Genomic DNA, 23,745 nt, shown 5'->3' with positions numbered 1-23,745 from the left:
ACACCACCCTTATGGCAGAAAGTGAAAAGGAACTAAAAAGCCTCTTGATGAAAGTGAAAGTAGAGAGTGAAAAAGTTGGCTTAAACCTCAACATTCGGAAAACGAAGATCATGGCATCTGGTCCCATCCCTTCATGGCAAATAGATGGGGAAACAGTGGAAACAGTGTCAGACTTTATTTTTGGGGGCTCCAAAATCACTGCAGATGGTGAACGCAGCCATGAAATTAAAAGACGCTTACTCCTTGGAAGGAAAGTTATGACCAACCTAGATAGCATGTTGAAAAGCAGAGACATTACTTTGCCAACAAAGGTCTGTCTAGTCAAGGCCATGGTTTTTCCAGTGGTCATGTATGGATGTGAGAGTTGGACTGTGAAGAAAGCTGAGTGCCAAAGAATTGATGCTTTTGAACTGTGGTGTTGGAGAAGACTCTTGAGAGTCCCTTGGACTGCAAGGAGATCCAACCAGTCCATTCTGAAGGAGATCAGCCATGGGATTTCTTTGGGAGGAATGATGCTAAAGCTGAAACTCCAGTACTTTGGCCACCTCATGCAAAGAGTTGACTCATTGGAAAAGACTCTGATGCTGGGAGGGATTGGGGGCAGGAGGAGAAGGGGATACAGAGGATGAAATGGCTGGAAGGCATCACCGACTCGATGGACATGAGTTTGAGTAAACTCTGGGAGTTGGTGATGGATAGGGAGGCCTGGCGTGCTGCAATTCATGGGGTCGCAAAGAGTCGGACATGACTGAGCGACTGAACTGAAAACAGCCCTACGGATAACATCATAGTCAATGGTGAAAAGATGAAAGCATTTACTCTAAGATCAGGAACAAGGCAAGGATGTCCACTTTTGCCACTTATATTCAACATAGCTTTGGAAGTCCTAGCTACAGCAATCAGAGAAGAAAATAAAAGGAATCCAAATTGGGGAAAAAAAAAGTGAAACTGCCATGATACTATACATATAAAACCCTAAAGATACTACCAGAAAACTACTAGAGCTCATCAATGAATTCAGTAAAGTTGCAGGATACAAAATTAATACAGAGAAATCTCTTGCATTTCTATGCACTAAAAGTGAAACATCAGAGATAGAAATTAAGGAAACAATCCCATTATCATTGCTTTAAAAAAATAAAATAAAACACCTAGGAATAAATCTACCCAGGGTGCAGAAGACCTGTACTTGGAATACTATAAGACACTGATTAAAGAAATCAAAGATGACACAGATGAAAAAATATATTATGTTCTTGGATTGGAAGAATCACTATTGTCCAAATAATTACATTACCCAAGGCAATCTACAGATCAAATGCAATCCTTATCAAATTACCAATGACATTTTTCACAAAACTAGAACAAAAAATCTTATAATTTGTATGGAGACACAAAAGATCCCAAATCATCAAAACAATCTTGAGAAAGAAAAACAGAGCTGGAGAGACCAGGCTCTCTGACTCCAGATTATACTGCAAAACTATAGTCATCAAAACAGTATGGTAGTGGCAGGAAAACAGATATATAGATCAATGGAACAGGACAGAGCGCCCAGAAATAAACCCATGCACTTGTGCTCAATTAATCTATGACAAAGGAGGCCAGACTACACAATGGTGGGAAGATAGTCTCTTCAATAAATGATGCTGGGAAAACTGGACAGCTACATGTGAAAAAAAAAAAAGAAATTAGATCATTCTTTAATACCATACACAAAAATAAACTCAAAATGGATTAAAGACACTACACAGCTCCTAGAAGAAAACATAGGCAGAACACTTTCTGACATAAATGGCAGCAATATCTTTTTTGATTCACCTCCCAGAGTAGTGAAATAAAAATGAAAACAAATAGAAACTAATTAAACTCAAAAGCTTATGCACAGCAAAAGAAACCATAAACAAAACCAAAGACAGCCCAAAGATTGGGGAAAATATTTGCAAATTACGTGACCAACACGGGATTAGTCTCAAAAGTTTATAAACAGCTAATGTGACTTAATACCATCCAAAACAAACAACCCAATCAAAAAATGGGCAGAGGACCTAAATAAACATTTTTCCAAAGAAGACGTACAGATGGCCAAGAGGCATATGAAAAGACGTTCAACATTGCTAAGTATTCAGTTCAGTTCAGTCGTGTCCGACTCTTTGTGACCCCATGAGTTGCAGCACGCCAGGCCTCCCTGTCCATCACCAACTCCCAGAGTTCACTCAAACTCATGTCCATCGAGTTGGTGATGCCATCCAGCCATCTCATCCTCTGTCGTCCCCTTCTCCTCCTGCCCCCAATCCCTCCCAGCATCAGAGTCTTTTCCAGTGAGTCAACTCTTCGCATGAGGTGGCCAAAGTACTGGAGTTTCAGCTTTAGCATCATTCCCTCCAAAGAACACCCAGGACTGATCTCCTTCAGAATGGACCGGTTGGATCTCTTTGCAGTCCAAGGGACTCTCAAGAGTCTTTTCCAGCACCATAGTTCAAAAGCATCAATTCTTCAGTGCTCAGCTTTCTTCACAGTGCAACTCTCACATCCATACATGACCACTGGAAAAACCACAGCCTTGACTAGATGGGGAGCTGGTATATTCAGATGCCCACAAATTCATTACTGCTTTCTTACTATATTTGCAATGATACCTTGCTGTTTTTATGCCCCAAAAGAGTCAGCAAGTGTAACCAAACTACTAGGACAAAGTTTCAGTCATTCCTAAAAAAGAAAAACAAATCAGAGAATATTGCTTCATATCCTTCTCCCTGACTTCTGCTTAGATGGACAAAAGGAGTTGCAGGTGGACTCCTGAAATTCCAGTGGTGAAAGGAGTCCGACATGACAGCCCGGGACTTGCACTTACCCATGTGATGGGGGTAGCATGTGGAAGTGAAACAGTGACTGTGGGCCAGCAAAACCCTTCTGATGCTCTTAGTCCCAGAGAGCATCCAGACTGCCTGGGTGGGCCCAACTGCCCTCACCTCCCGTGCTCCCCTCAGCTCCTGCAGCTTGGAGGGGCCAGTGCAGCCCAGTGAGAAGGAGGAGCTGCATTAGGAAGACTAAGAGGTAGGTGGCAGTGTCACTTGTCCACGCCGACAGCTAGGTCGAAAATGAGCAGTTAAGGAAAGAGATTTTTTCTTCAAATGAGTTTGAAGATTTTCACCATTACAGGGAGTAGGGTATTGATTGCTATCATGAACAGAGTGACAAGAAAAGTCGAAACTTGCTCTAGATTTCTTCCAAGAGACAAGAAAGCTTCTGGCTCCACTGAAGAAGCTTGATGGGACTAGGGGAGATAAAAATGAGATGCTTTTATGTTTGCACCCTGCATCTTTCCTAGTCAACGTGGCAGGTGTGGAGGCATCTGTGGTCACACAGCTGTCACTCATGATGCTCTAATTAGCACAGGACTGACTTCTCAGCCTTTGCCTGATCCAGTTCAACAACTGGGATGTGATTGAATTAATATAGGACTAAGAGAGTTCAGTTCAGTTCAGTCGTGTCTGACTCTTTGCAACCCCATGAATTGCAGCACGCCAGGCCTCCATGTCCATCACCAACTTCTGGAGTTCACCCAAACTCATGTCCATCGAGTCAGTGATGCCAACCAGCCATATAAGAGAAACGCAAATCAAAACTACAATGAGCTATCACCTCACACAAGTCAAAATAGCTATCATCAAAAATCCACAAACAATAAATGCTAGGGAAGGTGTGGAGAGAAGGGAACCCTCCTGCACTGTTGGTGGGAATATAAATTCATACAGCCACTATGGAGAACAGTATGGAGGTTTCTTTAAAAACTAAAAATAGGTCTACCATACAACCCTGTAATCCCACTCCTGGGCATATATCTGGAGGAAAACATGATTGGAAAGGATATATGCACCCCAGTGTTCATTACAGCACTGCTTACAATAGTCAAGACATGGAAGCAACCTAAATGTCCATTGACAGAGGAACAGATAAACCAACTGTGGTACATATATACAATGTAATATTACTCAGCCAATAAAAAGAATGAAATAATGTCACATGCAGCAACATGGATGGATCTAGAGATTATCATACTGAGTGAAGTCAGACAGAGAAAGAGAAATATCATACGATATAGCTTATATGTGAAATCTAAAAAGAAATTATATAAATGAACTTATTTACAAATAGAAACAAAGTCACAGACTTAGAGAACAAACTTATGGTTACCAGGGCAAAGAGTGAAGGGAAGGGATAATGAGGGAGTCTGGGGATTGACATGTATACACAGGTGTATTTAAAGCTTATAACAAGGATCTATTGCATAACACAGGGAACTCTGTTCAATGTTATGAAACAGCCTGGATGGGAAGGGAGTTTGGGGGAGAATGGATACATGTATATATATGGCCGAGTTGCTCTGCTGTGCACCTGAAACTATTACATTGTTAATGGGCTATATTCCAATGTAAAATAAAATGTGTGTGTTTTTTAAAAAGATAATACATTACCACATTAAAAAAAAAATGGAACAGAAAAACAGGAAGTGAGGTGAAGTGAAGTGAAAGTCGCTCAGTCGCGTCCAACTCTTTTTGATCCCAAGGACTGTACAATCCATGGAATTCTCCAGGCCAGAATACTGTAGCTGTTCCCTTCTCCAGGGGGTCTTCCCAACTCAGAGATCAAATTCAGGTCTCCCACATTGCAGGTGGATTCTTTACTAGCTGAGTCACCACGGAACCCCCCAAAACAGGAAAGTATTGGGAAAGTCTAAAGCAGCCATGGTTAATAAAATTGCACTTTGGCAAAAATAATCATGATGACTTCAGACACTTATAACCCAGGAAAGTGCTTTCTGAAAGAGCTGCTTAATGTACTGGTATGCACTCCAACTCCCCAAAATGTTAGGCCATGATTAAGAAAATCTGTTTTTATAACGAGTTATTACTTCACTGAACAGGAATTATCATCAGCAATTCTGTTGCCTTATCAAGTGGCTCAGAGGGTAAAGCATCTGCCTGCAATGCAGGAGACCTGGGTTCAATCCCTGGGTCAGGAAGATCCCCTGGAGAAGGAAATAGCAACGCACTCCAGTACTCTTGCCTGGAAAATCCCATGGACAGAGAAGCCTGGTAGACTACAGTCCACAGGATCGCAAAGAGTTGGACACGACTGAGCGACTTCACTTTCACTTTCTTGTCAAGAGATCCATGATGCCTTTTCAGAGAAAAGCAACTCCCATGGCTGGTCATAATAGACAGTCAATTATATAGCCCCTACTATGTGCCCTAGCTAGTTAAGCTTTCCTGATAGCTCAGTTGGTAAAGAATCCGCCTGCAATGTGGGAGACCTGGGTTTGACCCCTGGGTTGGGAAGATCCCCTGGAAAAGGGAAAGGCTATCCATTCCAGTATTCTGGCCTGGAGAATTCCATGGACTGTATAGTCCATAGGGTCACAAAGAGCCGGACATGACTGATGGACTTTCACACTATGTGCCAGGCACTGTTCCTCATAACAAACTTACGATATAGGTATTATTATAATACCCATTTTACAGATGAGGAAATTGAGGCATGGAGAGATTAGATAATTGGCTAAAAGTCATGCAGTTTGTCAGTATTGGAGCCAGGCTTCAAACATAGGTGGTCTGGCCCCATGGCTTCTGTCTTGCAATTCCAACCCATCTCTCTAATATTTGACTTCCAAGAATGAAGACCTGCCACAGAAAGAGTGAACATATGGTGCAACTTCCACAGGGAATCTGGAAATAAGGAAGCCCTCAGAGATAAAGGATCTATTGAGATTGGCCTCAACCACAAGTCTGCTGTCAATTAAGGAGCCTGAACAACTCCCAGGACTGTAGACTCCTTGACAGCCACTTAAAGGGATTAGCTAGTCTAGACAGGCAGTCACTTAGTCTCAAGTGGTACTGGTAAACCATGGAAGAGTGGAAAAGGAGTCTGTGACCAGCTGTTTTGGGCAAGCAGTAACCGGTAAGGAGCAGTTATGTACTGCCTGAAATGCCCAGTCCTAGTAAGAGGCAGATGAATCAGGTCCTCAGCCTGAGAATCCCTGATATATTTTTATCCCAGGTAGTTTGACTACAGTGAGAATGTGCCCACAGCAGGCTACACAAGTAATCGGATTGTTAAAAATCAGTTTCCTGTATCTGATCAGCTCTGGAAAACTGCAAGGAATGAATTTCTAGAGTCTATCCCAGAGAAACCCAGGGCCAGATCTGAAACTCACTTTACCAAGGCACATGCCATTTATGAGTGTCTTGGCAGCCAACCCATCTCTTTCCCTAGTGACAACCTGACTGCCCTATACATATGACTAGAAAAACTGGTAATTCCCTGGTTGTCCAGTGGTTAGAACTCCATGCTCTTGTCGATGGCTTGGGTTCACTCTCTGGTTGGGGCCACAAGACGCTGGGCAAAAAAAAAGAAAAGAAAAATTTACAAGGCATCCTAAAACACACGTGGGGCTTTCGGTCTGGAAAGATAAATGCAATGTGATTATGTTTGAAGCCTATAATAGACTGAGGCCAGAATCGGGGATTCAGTTTAAGAAGCAATTTCTTGCAGGGTGATATTTTCCTAAATAAACAGTGCCCCATCTTCAGAAAAACAATGTCTCCACCTCATTCTTTAGGCTGCCCACTCCATCTACCGGAACATCTAAAACAATTCCGATAACATAAAAGGAGACCAGGAAAGGGAGAAAAGTTTCTGCCATCGTTTCTGACACAACCGCCATTTCCGTTTCCGGGGCACTCCCCAGCCTGTCCCAGGTGTGTTCAAAACTGAGCAGTTTCAGTGCGCCACAAGGCGACATCGACACCACCGCCTCCAGAACGCGCAAGCAAATCACCGGTCAGGAGCCGGGGAGTGATCAATTCTGAGCTCAGAAGCTGAGGCAGCTTCAGAGACTGGAAAAATTTAAGAGTGATAAGTGGGCACATTGCGAAAGCTAAGGCTTTGAAATCTGGTAACTGCACACACTGGTTGATGGTAGACAGTAGAACAAGAACCCATAAGGCGCTTTTAGGAAGGGATAGCCCTGCTGAACCCCACCCTAGTCTTGCGCAAGGTCAGCACAGAAAGGGGATTAGGAAATAAAATGAATCCTCTCTCGTTTTAAATAAATTGTCTCTTATGCGTTACTTTTGAAGTCTTTCAGGATTTTTTTTTTTTAACTTAATCTTAGTTTTACTCTTTGGGAGTGAAACAGACAAAACCCAGACCTCCCCCCCACCTCAACACACACACACACACACACACACACACACACACCCTCCTTTTGCTTTTGAAGCAAAGGGTACATACAGTTCAGTGTCAATACCTGTAGGGATAAAACCTTGTTTAAAACCTGTTTTATTAAGAGGGGAGTAGCCAAGTACATGCCGTTTTGCATTTCAGCTCTGCCTCCACTTGCTGTGTATCTTTATGCAAATCATTGAACTTGCCCAGTCTCAAACTTTCTCATCTGTAGAATAGGGATAATAAACCTATTTAGGATCGTGTTATTGTTGTTGTTTACTGGTTAAGTCGTGTCAGACTCTTTGCCACCCCATGGACTGTAGCCTGCCAGGCTCCTCTTTCCATGGGATTTCCCAGGCAAGAAAACTGGAGTGGATTTCCTTCTCCAGGGGATCTTCCTCACCCAGGGATCAAATCCACGCCTCCTGCGGTTTCTGCATTGGCAGGCGGATTCTGTTTTACCACTATGCCACCTTGCAAGCCCATTTAGGACTGCAGTGAGCAGTACATGAAAGAACATAAATCCTTGGGTACACTGCCTAGCACATTTCAAGCTAACAATACCAGGTTGCACTTCTCAACACTTTAAACCAAAGCCATTGTCAAAAAAAAAAAAAAAAAGTGGCAACCTGGATCACACTCTATGATGAGAATAAATATATTTAGATGTCCTTTGGCTAACGCTTTTAGGATCAGCCAAGAATCAGCAAAGCCAAGAGCCGTGCCGGAGCGAACCTATTTGTCTGCCAAGAATTCCGGCCAGCACTTTCCAAGTTCGGAGAAACACACCCGCAAGTCCTCGTCCGGGGCCATCCCCGAGCGCCAGCAGGGCTGGAGCAACCCGGGCCGTCCCCTCCGGCAGAAGCGCGTTCCTTGGCTTCCATCCAGAAAACAGACGGACACCCGCGGGAAGTCAACTTGAGTGGACTCGAGCGCACAGGGCGGCACGCGCGCAGAGGGGCACACGCGGGCTCCCAGGGGTCCCTCCCAGCGCCCCCAGCCGGGGCGGCACTCTGGGCGCGCGGCTCACCTGCCTGGCTCAGAGGCACCGCGGCGGCCAGAAGCAGCAGGAGCAGCGGTAGCCGGGCCGGCGGCGGGGGCAGCCCGAGGCGCTCACCCCGGCGGTGGCAGGGCATTGCTCGGCGGCCGCGATCTCCGCTCCGCTCGGCAGGACGAGGCAGCTGCTGGCAGAGAGGCTCTGGGGCCGGCAGCGGGGCGCCCAGACGCGGAGTTCCGGGCGTCCTTCTTAACTTTCCTCTCTCATAAGCCCGGCCTGTCTGGGGCTTTTTAGGGGCGAGGAAGCCTCACGTGGTCTTGAGGACAACCTTCGCCCTGCTGGGCCCGTCTGGGAAGGGCGGGTCCTTTCTGACCCTCTAGCGCCCCGTGAGCCGGGCCGGGCCGGTTCCCCTCCTGCACTCCTGGGACGTACGTGCTGCTTTCTCCGCACTCCGTCGAGCGGTTTGGCGACCCAGGGCTGGGACAGATCAGTTCACGTCCACACCGCTGGCTTCCAGGGCCGGCCACTGGTCTGCAGCAGCGGAGACGGGGCGTCCTGGGCAGTGTAGAAATGCATACCCCTGCCTACACGCAGCTCCAATTCCTCGCCCTTTCGGAGAGGGCTTCCCAAGTGCTTGCAACTCAGGGTTTAGTGCCCCTCTCCATCCCCGCTGTTTAACCTAAATCCATTTGCTGCAGCTCAGGACTTCGGGTCGTTTGCTTTTCAAAACTTCATTGGCTGGGACCACCACTGGCGAGTGATTCAGATTAGATGGGGCTGAAACCAGTGATATCCCAGAAAACTCCTGTGAAGTCCCCATTTCTGTGCGGGGTCAGGTGAAAGTGACATTGTGAAGTAGGCAACACCGTGCCTTGGGGGACATTGTGAAGTAGGCAACACCGTGCCTTGGGGGACATTGTGAAGGCGGCAGACGGTGCCGTAGGTGACATTGTGAAGTAGGCAAAAGGTATTTTATTCACCCAATAAGACCTCTGTTGAGCCCACCTTGTGTGTCCCGTACAGGTGGTATAAATACCACTAAGACCACGGTCTACAGCAGGCCAGGAGCGACAAAGCCCGGTAAATAAACAGGCACCGGAAGTTGCCATCAGTGCTGTAACAGAGCCCTGCTTACCTATGATTGCATCCACCTGGGGACCAAGGCACCGCCTTCTCCATCTTTCTTCTGAGCTTAACCGAGGTTTAGGGGAGATGGGAAGGGAGGGAAAGAGGCACCTTTCCTAGAGGGCGAAACACATTTGTCTTGCTAGGAACGATATAAAACAATTACATCAGATCTCTATGCAAATTGTTAAACACATCACCGTAAGCCTGTTTCTTTTCCAAAAGGTGTAATTAACTTAGCATTTAAACACTTATGCACCGATGGCAAAAATTTTAGCATGACAAATTTGTTACTCAATCTCATTTGGGCTAAATTCTAAGCATTCTTCACCTCCTCCATATTCTTTGCCCCTTTACTTAGGGTTCATCTTTGTTTCAGGGGGCTTATGTACTGACTGGGTAGAGCGCATCTACCCTGTGAGTCATCTTTTTGGCTTGGTGGCCTCCAGGGAGATGTAGTTCATCTCTTCTGGTCCTCCTTGTGGTACAGTAATGGCAGGAATCCACTGTTGACATCTGTGGCTCTTGGCCTCACATCTGGATTCCTACATGCTCTGTGTATTAGTTAGGTAACGATAAACTCCCAAAGTTCGATGGTTAATGCAACTGAAATGTGTACCTGACTCATATACCAATCTAGTGTGGGAGTTCTTTATTGGTTGGTGGCTTTCTGTCATGTGGGAATTAAGAACCTGGTATCCTTTCATTTGTGGTTCCACCATTCCCTAAAGCAGATGTCCCCATCTTTCTTGGTTCATAGTGCCCTGAGAATCTTGGGACTGCAGGCCGAAAGAAATATCTAACAGTTTCTTTTATTAATTAGTTAGGATCAAACAATTTATAAGTAGTAATTTACTCAGTGTCCTAGATGGTGCTATGTTTTCCTCAAAGACTTATATCTCAAATGTTCCCTTTAGTTCATTGTGGTATGTTCCACTGATACTATTATTTCCTGTGAATATTTAGCATATCCTAGGTCTTCTGCATTGCAGGTGGGTTCTTTACCATCTGAGCCACCAGGGAAGCCCATATTCTAGGTAGCCCTTGGTGAATTCACTGTGGTTCCCAAACTGGATACAGGAACCATCACCCAAGGGACTTGGAATGTTTTCTTCTAACCAGAAGAAGAGGAAAGAATATGGGACAGCTCTTTTACTTCTTATTCACTTCCACTCACATTCCATCAACAGTAACTAGACATATTGCCATACCTGGATGCTAAAGAGACTGGGAAGTGCAGCCTCTGGCTCAGACGTCACCTCTCAGAATGGAAAGAAAACGTACATCTTTGGGGAAGGAACCTGGCTGTCTCTGGCACTCTTGGCAACCTCTCCATCCAGACTTGGATTCTACCGGATCCTCTGGCTCATTCTCAGACCCCTCTGATTCCTCTATGTGTGTGTGGGGGGGTGGTGGTGGTAAGGGTGTGGTGGGGGGAGGTGGGGTGGGCCTGTGGAGTAGGGACTCAAAGATCCTCTGACTTGGGGTGTGTTAGTCAGCCTCCCCAAACAGGGCCCTCTATCACTGCTTATCTGCAATTCACATGTCATTGTAGGGCACATAACTCCTTGCAAATTCATGAGCTACATTCTGAGAAGTTTAAACACAGCCTCCTCTGCTCTGGTAACTCTAGACCTATTTGGAGTTTCTATTACCAAATGCTCCCACATCCCGCCCCACCCATCAAATAGGCGACTCATCTCCAAGAGGAAGGGTGGTGCTGGCCCTTGCATCAACCCACTGAGTCTTTCTCTTATCAGCTCTTCAAACTTTGTAGTTGTTTGCATAAGAGTTATTATACATTCTTATACTTTGTCTTTTAAACATTTATTATCTACTATATACCTTTTATGTATTCTTCTTATTCCAATTTATTGTTCTTGAATATTTTTCACACCACTTTATTTCAATCTGTGCCTTTTAATCAACTGTTGACTATTTCAAAATATTTTTCTCTCAAATGCACACATCTGACATTTGAATGACTTTGAACACTATGGTTTGTATCTACACAAGACCTCAAAAAGCCACAAGCTTTACTCTTTGGATTTTTCATTGCTTTTGTCTCCTCCTTCCTTGAGAAACAAGTCTTAGCTTCTTGGATTTAATCTACTACTGGAAAATTTACTAAGTTTTACTAAATGTGTAGGGTAATATTCAACTTCCTCCTGTATATTTACTTCTGTAGTTAATTTTTCTTGTATTTATTTATTATTTGCCTACATTCATTTTTGTGCAGGTTGTTTTGGTAGTTGAACTTACCATTTGCTACTCTGAGATCAGATTATTGAGTTCAGACTGCTGTATAGCCAAGGAAAAGATGGACATTCCTGGGCTCAAGCTTAATGCCCGTGGAGCTTGTTTTGCTCACTTATAACACAGTTCTGTACTGAGCATCACTGACTCAATGGACATGAATTTGAGAAAACTCTGGGAGATACTTAAGGACAGGGGGGTCTAGTGTGCTGCAGTCCACGGGGTAGCAAACAGTCAGACATGACACGGCAACTGAACAACTGTACTCTATCCCTATCCTCTCTTCTACTCACTTGCTCGCACTTTATATAAGCTACCATCCATTGTAATTTCCAGACTGCAGGTGTTTTGTAAATTGGTTACATAAAAGAGGAGCTGCCATTGGTCAGCAATTGTAAGGCTACTAGCACATCTTAGCTTTGGGACCACAGTAGAAGGGTGAGACGTGGGTTGACTGAAGCATGGGTTCGGTCAGACATGAGGCATGGGTTGACTGAAGCAGATGAAGCAGAGTTTAAAAGAGAAGTTGCTATACAAGTTGAATACTGATTAGAGTAGATGCTTAGTAGAGTAGAGTAGATGGGATAGAGTAGAAGATTTAGTATCATTATCTTTCTCTACAGATAACTGTAAACTTTTTACCCAGGTGATAGGCATCTTGGTCCCCATCTTTACATTCCAAAGAGGCTGAAAAAAAGACTGAACACCCTTGAGGCCAAGCACAGTTTCTTCATTGTTTAAGAGATGTAATTTTTTTTTTTTGCCTAGGGTTCTTTTTTCATAATTTTTCTTTTTCTATTTCTTTTCTAAATTCAGTGGCTATCTCCTGGAGTCAATTCAGTCACTTAGCCATGTCTGACTCTTTGCAACCCCATGGACTGCAGCACGCCAGGCTTCCCTGTCCATCACCAACTCCCAAAGCTTGCTCAAACTCATCTTCATTGAGTTGGTGATGTCATCCAACCATCTCATCCTCTGTTGTCTCCCTCTCCTCCAGGCTGCAATCTTTCCCAGCATCACGGTCTTTTCTAGTGAGTCAGTTCTTCACATCAGGTGTCCGACGTACTAGAGTAGATGCCACCAATTTCTCTATTTACTTTCCTTCCCCCACTCTTAATTATCTTAGTATTTTCTCTTCTTTCTACAGACAGAAATACCAATGCCAAGTAAAAACAATTAACAAAATGCAACCCTTTTTTAGTTCTGTTTAATCTTGACTACAGATGCAAAATATTTCTGTATTAAATGTCCCAGATCCTCTTTCAGATTATAAAAAATGATTTAAGCCTAAACCATGTGTAACAGTGAATAAATGAAAAGTATTTGATCAAGATTTGGTTGGCCTAGTTGCTATTGATATTTTTAAATGGAGACAACAAGAATACAAGTCTTAGGCAATGAATTCTTGGAAAGTGGATAGAAATTAACATGTAAATGAAACCCAGGGTCAAAACCCAAGAAAATGTTACTAGGAAAAGATCCTATTTCAGTCTAGCTGAGTAAACTAGATGAACATTCCCTGAATACAGAGAATTGTGTTCTCAACTATGCATATCAATCTTCCAAAAAACTGCAGTCTGAGAAAGGAATACTAGGGAGCATTGCCAAGAGAAATTTGAATACTCTTTCTGTTGAGAAATACATTGTCTGCTAGAACTTTCAATGTAAAGATGAGTAATCAGAAACAAGAACCAGCACAACATGGAGTCTTTTAGAAATAGTGCCATATGAGGGAAAAGGAACATCATCCTGAAAGCTCAAATTTCTAAAAACCATCAGTTTTAGGAACCCAAAGAAATTTTAGGAAAATAATATTAGCATATAAGATATAAGAAGATGGGCTGTCTCTATCAAGAGAAGAAAATTTATAAAGAAAAACAGGCTGAGAGGAAAAGACATGAGATGAAATGGGAAATGGATAGAATAGGAGAGGGTTTGTAGAAAACTAAAAATTTCATTGTATTATTGACTTTCCATTGGAAGCTATGAATGAAGAGCAGAAACTGACACTGTTGAAAATGGAGTCAGGAATTTGATGGAAAAATTGATGAGGCCTTCCAAAAAATAGAGGCGAAAGACAGAAATGAAAAGGAAGGTAAGGGTGAGAGACAAAAAAGAGTCTACAGTCCAACCTAAGAATGATATTCTTACTGAAAATTAAGATCAAATAAAATCAAACAGAAGCACTGATCAAAACACTATCAGGAAAGCTTTCCTGAGCTGAGTGCTTTCCCTGATATGATATGATGGGAGGTGCCCAACATCACTTACATTGTAGTCTCGGCAATATTTTTTGCCTAAATAAAATCATGGGGATCATATCTGGCTGGGGCCAGCTCCATGGGCACATGACCTGTGTGGTGAAATAGCCCCCATCCTCGATGGTGAGAGATGCACAACAATGTGGATGTACTTAGTGCCACTGAACTGGACAGTTAAATAGGGTTACAACAGTAGGTTTTCTATTTTGTGACTTTTATTGCATCTGGACTACAGATGCAACATATTTCTGCATTAAATGTCCCAGATCTTCTTTCAGGTTATAGAAAAATAATTTAAACCTAAACAGTTTATAATAGTAAAAAAAATTTTTTTTAATAGCAAGATGTGTTCTAAATATAAATTATAAATGAACACTATAGTAAGTTACCAGTTTATAATCTTACAATATCTAACTTACTCTAAGCAAAATAAAAAATAAAAGTTTCAGCAATCTTTCCTGCAAAAAAAAAAGAATACGCACACATCATCATCATCATCATCATCCTTAGAAGGGACCCACGCTTGGTTTAATGTCCTGCTGTTACTTGTCCTGAAATTCTTACTAATTTCTGAACAGACAGTCTTGTATTTTCATCTTGTGCATTTTCTTGCATCATGCATCACAAATCATACAGCCATTCCTGAATCTGCCAAATCCACATTGTGGGACATTCTGCAAGACAACAGGTCTATATTATTTTCTAAAATGTCAGTTACGTAATAGATATCTCCTTCCCCACCCCTCAAAAATCCACTGCCCTAGAAAAAGTATGAAGAAGTACTCTTGCAGGTTAAAGGCAGTTAAGGAGACGTGATGACCCAAAATATTAATAATGTGCAAGCTTTAATTGGATCTTGAGTGGGTATATGTGTATGATGGGGGAGATGTCTACAAAAGACATTGTAGGGGAGAATATTTGGAAAAATTTAAATAAATAAGAACTATATATTAGATGGCATTGTACATTTAAACAGTTATTGGGCATGAAAATTGCATTCTGTGTATGCAAAAGGAGGTCCTAGTTTTTAGCCAATACAGGCTGTGGTCAAGTGTCATGATGTTTGCAACTTACTTTCAAATGGTTTGGTAAAAATAAATGCATGTAGTTTGGTCTAAGTCTTGTCTGACTCTTTTTGCAACCCAATGGACTGTAGCCCTCCAGGCTCCTCTGTCAGTGGGATTCTCCAGGCAAGAATACTGGAGTGCGATGCCATTTCCATCTCCAGGGGATCCTCCCAGCTCAGAGATCGAACCCATGTCTCTTGCATTGGCAGGTGGCTCTTTGAGGCACCAGGGAAGCCCAAATGCATATATGGACACAAATAAAATAAACATGACCAAAGAACTCCCACAATAATCCTCTCAGCAAACTTCTTTTCTAAGGGGGAGTTTTTAATGAGTATTTGTCCATTGACTTTCTAATTGGTTTACATCTCCAGAGTCTCCCTTTCCATGGTGCCAATAATACCTAAGTCCGGGCATCTCCTCCCTGTGCTCTTTTAGCAATCAGCAGATGACTTCTCTTAAACACAGATGCTCTCAAGCCTGAACTCATCAATCTATGGGCCCTGGTCTTGGAGGTTAAAACTTTATTGAGTCTTCACTTAATAAAGGTAAGTCTCTCCCTAGGGGTAACTGCCTATCAACTATTAAGAAAACAGGTTCTGAATGGTATATTAGAAGAGAGGGAAAAAAAAAAAAAAACACTAAGAACTGTGATTGTTCCAGTGAAGGGAAAATGGAAAATGTTACCTACAAAGTAGTAAAAAAACAAAAAAAAAAGCAGATCAACTTTGCCATTCAAGAATCATCTACAGCCTTTGTTGAGAGAAAAGGTTGTGGCTGTGAAATTTTATATTGAGTTAATTTTAGTTCATGTGTTAAGGTAACCAGTGTTCAAGGACTCAGAAAATAGAACTTGCATGAATCATAAAATAATTTTTGAAAGAATTACTTTGATACAGTTCAACAGACTGGATGACAAATCAAAATTAAGAAAAATGGGGAAGTTATAATGTAAAAATTTAAAGAATCTTTTACACGGTTTAGTAACTTCAGGACCCCACATTCAGGAATTGAGTGGGTTCTGTACTTGCCAGTGAATTCGGCTAGGAAGGTGGCAGCTTGCCCTTCTGTGCTTTGATTAGCAAGACTGTGTTTTTTTCCTCTTCCCTTTCTTGCCCACTGACACAAGGTGGATTTCTCAAGTTGCATTTTCCACTGTGCAATGTGGATTGAGTCCCTGCTGTGGTTGATAGTTTATAAGTGCTTTTCTGCTCATCTCTCCCTACCAAGCAATCTGATTGAAACACTGTGTCAACAAGAATTACCTAACAGAAGTCAAGTTGCATTAAAAAAAAAAACAAACCCATAATGGCTATTTTCATTGCCAAATAAATTGAGCAATGATTTTTCTACATCCTGGCAACTCCTCTTCAAAAATGTGTTTGTGTGTGTGTGTTTTTTTTAAATGGCTATGAAAAACAAATTGGTCAGGGGCAATTGGTTAGCAGTTATGAAGCCCATCCTCTTATTGTTCTTCTAGGGAATGATCAGTCTTACTCACTACACAGTGGTGTGGGGTCTTGGCTAAGCAAAACTAGGATTCATATTTGAACATGTCTGATGAATGCATGTGTCCACATGTATCCATCTACTTGAACTGAGTTGTACTGAGGAAGGAAACTGGAGAAATAGGTTTGTGTTGAGCACCTGGGGGAAAGAAGAATAGGTGGGGAGAAAGAAGAGTGGGTGGAGAGAAAAGCTTGGTGCCTCTTTCATCATTTGCCTGCCTTGTTAACTTGGTTTCAAAGCTTGAAGAGAAAGGGGCTTCAGGCAGAAGGAACAGATTTCAGCGAGCTTTTGAGATTTGGAGCCATTAGAGCATTGTTCTGATGCCGGACGACACATGGGCCATGGAGTAGAGAGAAGAAACATGGATTCCACAAGTAAAAACTGCAAGGGGGCCAAACTGCACTGACACTGTTAGAGATAAAGTGCATATATATGGAAAAACACTATGATAATGCTATGAATGAAAGTGAAAGTGTTAGTCACTCAGTTGTGTCTGATCTTTGTAACCGTATGGACTGTAGTCTGCCAGGCTGCTCTGTCCATGGGGTTCTCCAGGCAAGAATACTGGAGTGGGTTTCCATTCCCTTCTCTGGGGGAGGAGGAGGGGTGTCTTCCTGACTGAAGGATCAAACCTGGATCTCCCAAATTGCAGGCAGATGTTTTACCATCTGAGCCACCAGGGAAGCCCTCCCAAATTAAATAGTTTAACATCACGGACACACTTTTGCAAGGTTGTTGTTATTGTTTGGCCTCTATGTCGTGTCCAATTCTTCTCTGACCCTACAGACCAAAGCCTGCCAAGTTCCTCTGCCCATGGGGATTCTCTAGGCAAGAATACTGGAGTGGGTTGCCATGCCCAGCTCCAGGGGATCTTTCCGATGCAGGGATCAAACCCGTGTTTCCTGAATTGGCAGGCCGGTTCTTTACTGTCTGAGCCACTGAAATGAAAATGGCGACTGGGAGGAGGAAGGGAATCAATCACCAATTGTATTATAACAAAATTTGTCTTACTGCATGCATATTCTTATATTCAGTTCAGTCGTCGATTCTGTCTGACTTTTTGTGACCCCATGGACTGCAGCATGCCAGGCTTCCCTGTCCATCACCAGCTCCCGGAGCTTACTCAAACTCATGTCCATTGAGTCGGTGATTTGATGCCATCCAACCATCTCATCCTCTGTTGTCCCCTTCTCCCACCTTCAATGTATCCCAGCATCATCCCAGGGTTTTTTCCAATGAGTCAGTTCTTCACATCAGGTGGCCAAAGTACTGGAGTTTCAGCTGCAGCATCAATCCTTCCAAAAATATTCAGGACTGATTTCCTTTAGGATTGACTGGTTTGATCTTGCAGTCCAAGGGACTCTCAAGAGTCTTCTCCAACACCACAGTTCAAAAGCATCAATTCTTTGGTGCTCAGCTTTCTTTATAGTCCAACTCTCACACCCATACATGACTACTGGAAAATACATAGGTTTGACTAAACGGACTTTTGTTGGCAAAGTAATGTCTCTGCTTTTTAATATGCTATCTAGGTTGGTCATACCTTTTCTTCGAAAGAGCAAGCGTCTTTTAATTTCATGGCTGAGCTCAACATCTCCAGTGATTTTGGAGCCCCCAATTATGAAGTCTGCTGCTGTTTCCATTATTTCCCCATCTATTTGCCATGAAGTGGTGGGACTAGATGCCATGATCTTAGTTTTCTGAATGTTGAGTTTTAAGCCAAATTTTTCACTCTCCTCTTTCACTTTCATCACGAGGTCCTTTAGCTCTTCTCTTTCTGCCATAAGGGTGGTGTCATCTGCATATCTGAGATTATTGATATTTCTCCCCGCAACCTTGATTCCAGCTTGTGCTTCATCCAGCCTGGCATTTTGCCTGATATACTCTGCATATAAGTTAAATAAGCAGGGTGACAATATACAGTCTTGACATACTCCTTTTCCTATTAGGAGCCAGTCTGTTGTTCCAGGTCCACTTCTAACTGTTGCTTTTTGACTTGCATACAGATTTCTCAGGAGGCAGGTCAGGTGGTCTGGCATTCCCATATCTTGAAGTATTTTCCATGGTTTATTGTGGTCCACACAGTCAAAGGCTTTCCAGTAGTCAATAAAGCAGAAGTTTTTCTGGAACTCTCGTGCTTTTTTGAAGATCCAGTGGATGTCTGCAATTTGACTGCTGATTCCTCTGCCTTTTCTAAATCCAGCTTGAACACCTGGGATTTCACAGTTCACGTATTGCTGAAGTCTAGCTTGGAGAATTTTGAGCATTACTTTACTAGCATGTGAGATGAGTGCAATTGTGTGGTAGTTTGAGCATTATTTGGCATTGCTTTTCTTTGGGATTGGAATGAAAACTGACCTTTTCCAGGCCTGTGGCTGGAGTTTTCCCCTGCGGAGTTTTCCAAATTTACTGACATATTGAGTTCAGCACTTTCACAGCCTCATCTTCCAGGATTTGAAATAGCTCAACTGGAATTCCATCACCTCCACTAGCTTTGTTCCTAGTGATGCTTCCTAAGGCCCACTTGACTTCACATTCCAGGATGTCTGGCTCGAGGTGAGTGATCACACCATCATGCTTATCTGGGTCAAAAAGATCTTTTTTGTATAGTTCTTCTGTGTATTCTTGCCACCTCTTCTTAATATCTTCTGCTTCTGTTAGGTCCATACAATTTCTGTCCTTTATTGAGTCCATCTTTGCATGAAATGTTCCCTTGGTATCTCTAATTTTTTTTGAAGAGATCTCTAGTCTTTCCCATTCTATTGTTTTCCTGTATTTCTTTGCATTGATCACTGAGGAAGGCTTTCTTATCTCTCCTTGCTATTTTTTGGAACTTTGCATTCAAATGGGTGTATTTTTCCTTTACTCCTTTGCCTTTAGCTTGTCTTCTTTTCTCAGCTTTCTGTAAGGCTTCCTCAGACAACCATTTTGCCTTTTAGAATTTCTTTTTCTTGGGGATGGTCTTGATCCCTGCCTCCTGTACAATGTTACAAACCTCCATCCACAGTTCTTCAGGCACTCTGTCAGATCTAATCCCTTGAATCTATTTGTCATTTCCACTGTATAATCATAAGGGATTTAATTTAGGTCATACCTGAATGGTCTAGTGGTTTTCCCTACTTTCTTCAAGTTAAGTTTGAATTTGGCAATAAGGAGTTCCTGATCTGAGCCACAGTCAACACCCGGTCTTGTATTTCCTGACTGTAAAGAGCTTCTCCATCTTTTGGCTGCAAAGAAGATAATCAATCTGATTTCAGTATTGACCATCTGGTGATGTCCACGTGTAGAGTCTTCTCTTGTGTTGTTGAAACAGGGTGTTTGCTATGAACAATGTTTTCTCTTAGCAAAACTCGATTTAGCCTGCTTTGTTTTGTACTCCAAGGCCAAATTTGCCTGTTGCTCCAGGTATCTCTTGACTTCCTACTTTTGCATTCCAGTCCCCTATAATGAAAAAGATATCTTTTTTGGGTGTTAGTTCTAGAAGGTCTTGTATGTCCTCATAGAACTGTTCAATTCAGCTTCTTCAGCATTACTGGTTGGGACATAGACTTGGATTACTGTTATATTCAATGGTTTGCCTTGGAAATGAACAGAGATCATTCTGTTGTTTCTGAGACTGTATCCAAGCACTGCATTTCAGATTCTTTTGTTGACTATGATGGTTACTCCATTTCTTCTAAGGGATTCTTGCACACACTAGAAGATATAATGGGTTAAATTCACCCATTCCAGTCCATTTTAGTTCACTGATTCCTAAAATGTTGATGTTCACTCTTGCCATCTCCTGTCTGACTACTTCCAATTTGCCTTGATTCATGGACCTAACATTCCAGGTTCCTATGCAATATTGTTGTGGATGTGACTGGTGACAGAAGCAATGTCCGATGCTGTAAAGAGCAATATTGCATAGGAACCTGGAATGTCAGGTCCATGAATCAAGGCAAATTGGAAGTGGCAAACAGGAGATTGCAAGAGTGAACGTCAACATTCTAGGAATCAGCAAACTAAAATGGACTGGAATGGGTGAATTTAACTCAGATGACCATTATATCTACTACTGCAGGCAGAAATCCCTCAGAAGAAATGGAGTAGCCATCATGGTCAACAAAAGAGTCCAAAATGCAGTACTTGGATGCAGTCTCAAAAACGACAGAATGATCTCTGTTCGTTTCCAAGGCAAACCATTCAATATCACATTAATCCAAGTCTATGCCCCAACCAGTAACGCTGAAGAAGCTGAAGTTGAATGGTTCTATGAAGACTTACAAGACCTTTTAGAACTAACACCCAAAAAAGATGTCCTTTTCATTATAGGGGACTGGAATGCAAAAGTAGGAAGTCAAGAAACACCTGGAGTAACAGGCAAATTTGCCCTTGGAATACGGAATGAAGCAGGGCAAAGACTAATAGAGTTTTCCCAAGAAAATGCACTGGTCATAGCAAACACCCTCTTCCAACAACACAAGAGAAAACTCTACACGTGGACATCACCAGATGGTCAACACTGAAATCAGATTGATTATATTCTTTGCAGCCAAAGATGGAGAAGCTCTATACAGTCAACAAAAACAAGACCAGGAGCTGACTGTGGCTCAGATCATGAACTCCTTATTGCCAAATTCAAACTTAAATTGAAGAAAGTAGGGAAACCACTAGACCATTCAGGTATGACCTAAATCAAATCCCTTATGATTATACAGTAGAAGTGAGAAATAGATTCAAGGGCCTAGATGTGATAGATAGAGTGCCTGATGAACTATGAAATGAGGTTCGTGACATTGTACAGGAGACAGGGATCCAGACCATCCCCATGGAAAAGAAATGCAAAAAAGCAAAATGGCTGTCTGAGGAGGCCTTACAAATAGCTGTGAAAAGAAGAGACCCAAAAAGCGAAGGAGAAAAGGAAAGATAGAAGCATCTGAATGCAGAGTTCCAAAGAATAGCAAGAAGAGATAAGAAAGCCTCCTCAGCCATCAATGCAAAGAAATAGAAGAAAACAACAGAATGGGAAAGACTAGAGATCTCTTAAAGAAAATTAGCGATACCAAGGGAACATTTCATGCAAAGATGGGCTCAATAAAGGACAGAAATGGTAGGGACCTAACAGAAGCAGAAGATATTAAGAAGAGATGGCAAGAATACATAGAAGAACTGTACAAAAAAGATCTTCACGACCCAGATAAGCATGATGGTGTGATCACTCACCTAGAGCCAGACATCCTGGAATGTGAAGTCAAGTGGGCCTTAGAAAGCATCACTACGAACAAAGCTAGTGGAGGTGACGGAATTCCAGTTGAGCTATTTCAAATCCTGAAAGACAATGCTGTGAAAGTACTGCACACAATATGCCAACAAATTTGGAAACCTCAGCAGTGGCCACAGGATTGGAAAATGTCAGTTTTCATTCCAGTCCCAAAGAAAAGCAATGTCAAATAATGCTCAAACTACTTCACAATTGCACTCATCTAACACGCTAGTAATGCTCAAAATTCTCCAACCCAGGCTTCAGCAATACGTGAACTGTGAAATTCCTGATGTTCAAGCGGGGTTTAGAAAAGGCAGAGGAACCAGAGATCAAATAGCCAACACCCACTGGATCATCGATAAAGCAAGAGAGTTCCAGGAAAACATCTATTTCTGCTTTATTGACTATGCCAAAGCATTTGACTGTGTGGATCACAATAAACTGTGGAAAATTCTGCAAGAGATGGAAATATCAGACCACCTTACCTGCCTCTTGAGAAACCTGTATGCACGTCAGGAAGCAACAGTTAGAACTGGACATGGAACAACAGCCTGGTTCCAAATAGGAGAAGGAGTACGTCAAGGCTGTATATTGTCACCCTGATTATTTAACTTCTATGCAGAGTACATCATGAGAAACACTGGACTGGAAGAAGCACAAGCTGGAATCAAGATTGTTGGGAGAAATATCAATAACCTCAGATATGCAGATGACACCATCCTTCTGGCAGACAGTGAAGAGGAACTAAAAAGCCTCTTGATGAAAGTGAAAGAGGAGAGTGAAAAAGTTGGCTTAAAGCTCACCATTCAGAAAACTAAGATCATGGCATCCGGTCCCATCACTTCATGGGAAATAGATGGGGAAACAGTGGAAAGTGTCAGACTTTATTTTTGGCGACCTCCAAAATCACTGCAGATGGTGATTGCAGCCATGAAATTAAAAGACGCTTACTCCTTGGAAGGAATGTTATGACCAACCTAGATAGTATATTGAAAAGCAGAGACATTACTTTGCCAACAAAGGTCCATCTAGTCAAGGCTATGGTTTTTCCAGTAGTCATGTATGGATGTGAGAGTTGGACTGTGAAGAAAGCTGAGTGCCTAAGAATTGATGCTTTTGACCTGTGGTGTTGGAGAAGACTCTTGAGAGTCCCTTGGACTGCAAGGAGATCCAACCAGTCCATTCTGAAGGAAATCAGCCATGGGATTTCTTTGGAAGGAATGATGCTAAAGCTGAAACTCCAGTACTTTGGCCACCTCATGCAAAGAGTTGACTCATTGGAAAAGACTCTGATGCTGGGAGGGATTGGGGGCAGGAGGAGAAGGGGACGACAGAGGATGAGATGGCTGGATGGCATTACTGACTCGAAGGGCGTGAGTCAGCGAACTCCGGGAGCTGGTGATGGACAGGGAGGCCTGGCGTGCTGCAATTCATGCGGTCGCAAATAGTCGGACACGACTGAGCAACTGAACTGAACTGAACTGATGCAATATTGTTCTTTATAGCATCGAACTTTACTCCCATCACCAGTCACATCCTCAACTGGGTGTTGTTTTTGTTTTGGCTTTGTCTCTTCATTCTTTCTGGAGCTATTTCTCCACTGATCTCCAGTAGTAGAGTGGGCACCTACTGACCTGGGGAGTTCATCTGTCAGTGTCCTATCTTTCTGCCTTTTCATACTGTTCATGGGGTTCTGAAGGCAAGAACACTGAAGTGGTTTGGCATTCCCTTTTCCAGTGGACCACATTTTGTCAGAAGTCTCCAGCATGATCTGTTCATCATGGGTGGCCCTACAGAGCACATAGTTTCATTGAGTTAGACAAGAGAGTTCCAGAAAAGCATCTATTTCTGCTTTATTGACTATGCCAAAACCTTTGACTGTGTGGATCACAAGAAACTGTGGAAAATACTGAAAGAGATGGGAATACCAGACCACATGACCTGCCTCTTGAGAAATCTGTATGCAGGTCAGGAAGCAACAGTTAGAATTGGACATGGAACAACAGCCTGGTTCCAAATAGGAAAAGGAGTACATCAAGGCTGTATATTGTCACC

The 23,745-nt window shown here is 42.6% G+C and overlaps 1 protein-coding gene across 2 annotated transcripts in view; it reads right to left on the bottom strand.

The window, feature by feature from the left end:
- PLBD1 (phospholipase B domain containing 1) overlaps positions 1-8,577 on the bottom strand; it is an 86,745-nt gene extending 78,168 nt beyond the window's left edge. For both annotated transcript variants that reach the window (XM_052639894.1, XM_052639895.1), the window contains exon 1: positions 8,261-8,577. In XM_052639894.1, the coding sequence (XP_052495854.1) occupies positions 8,261-8,366 (106 nt within the window). In that variant the 5' untranslated portion in view covers positions 8,367-8,577. The remainder of the gene's footprint in view (positions 1-8,260) is intronic.
- Between the last annotated feature and the right edge of the window lie 15,168 nt (positions 8,578-23,745).

The sequence above is a fragment of the Budorcas taxicolor genome, chromosome 5, assembly GCF_023091745.1.
Source record: "Budorcas taxicolor isolate Tak-1 chromosome 5, Takin1.1, whole genome shotgun sequence".
NCBI classification, from domain to species: domain Eukaryota; kingdom Metazoa; phylum Chordata; class Mammalia; order Artiodactyla; family Bovidae; genus Budorcas; species Budorcas taxicolor.
This window is presented reverse-complemented; position numbering and strand designations above follow the sequence as displayed.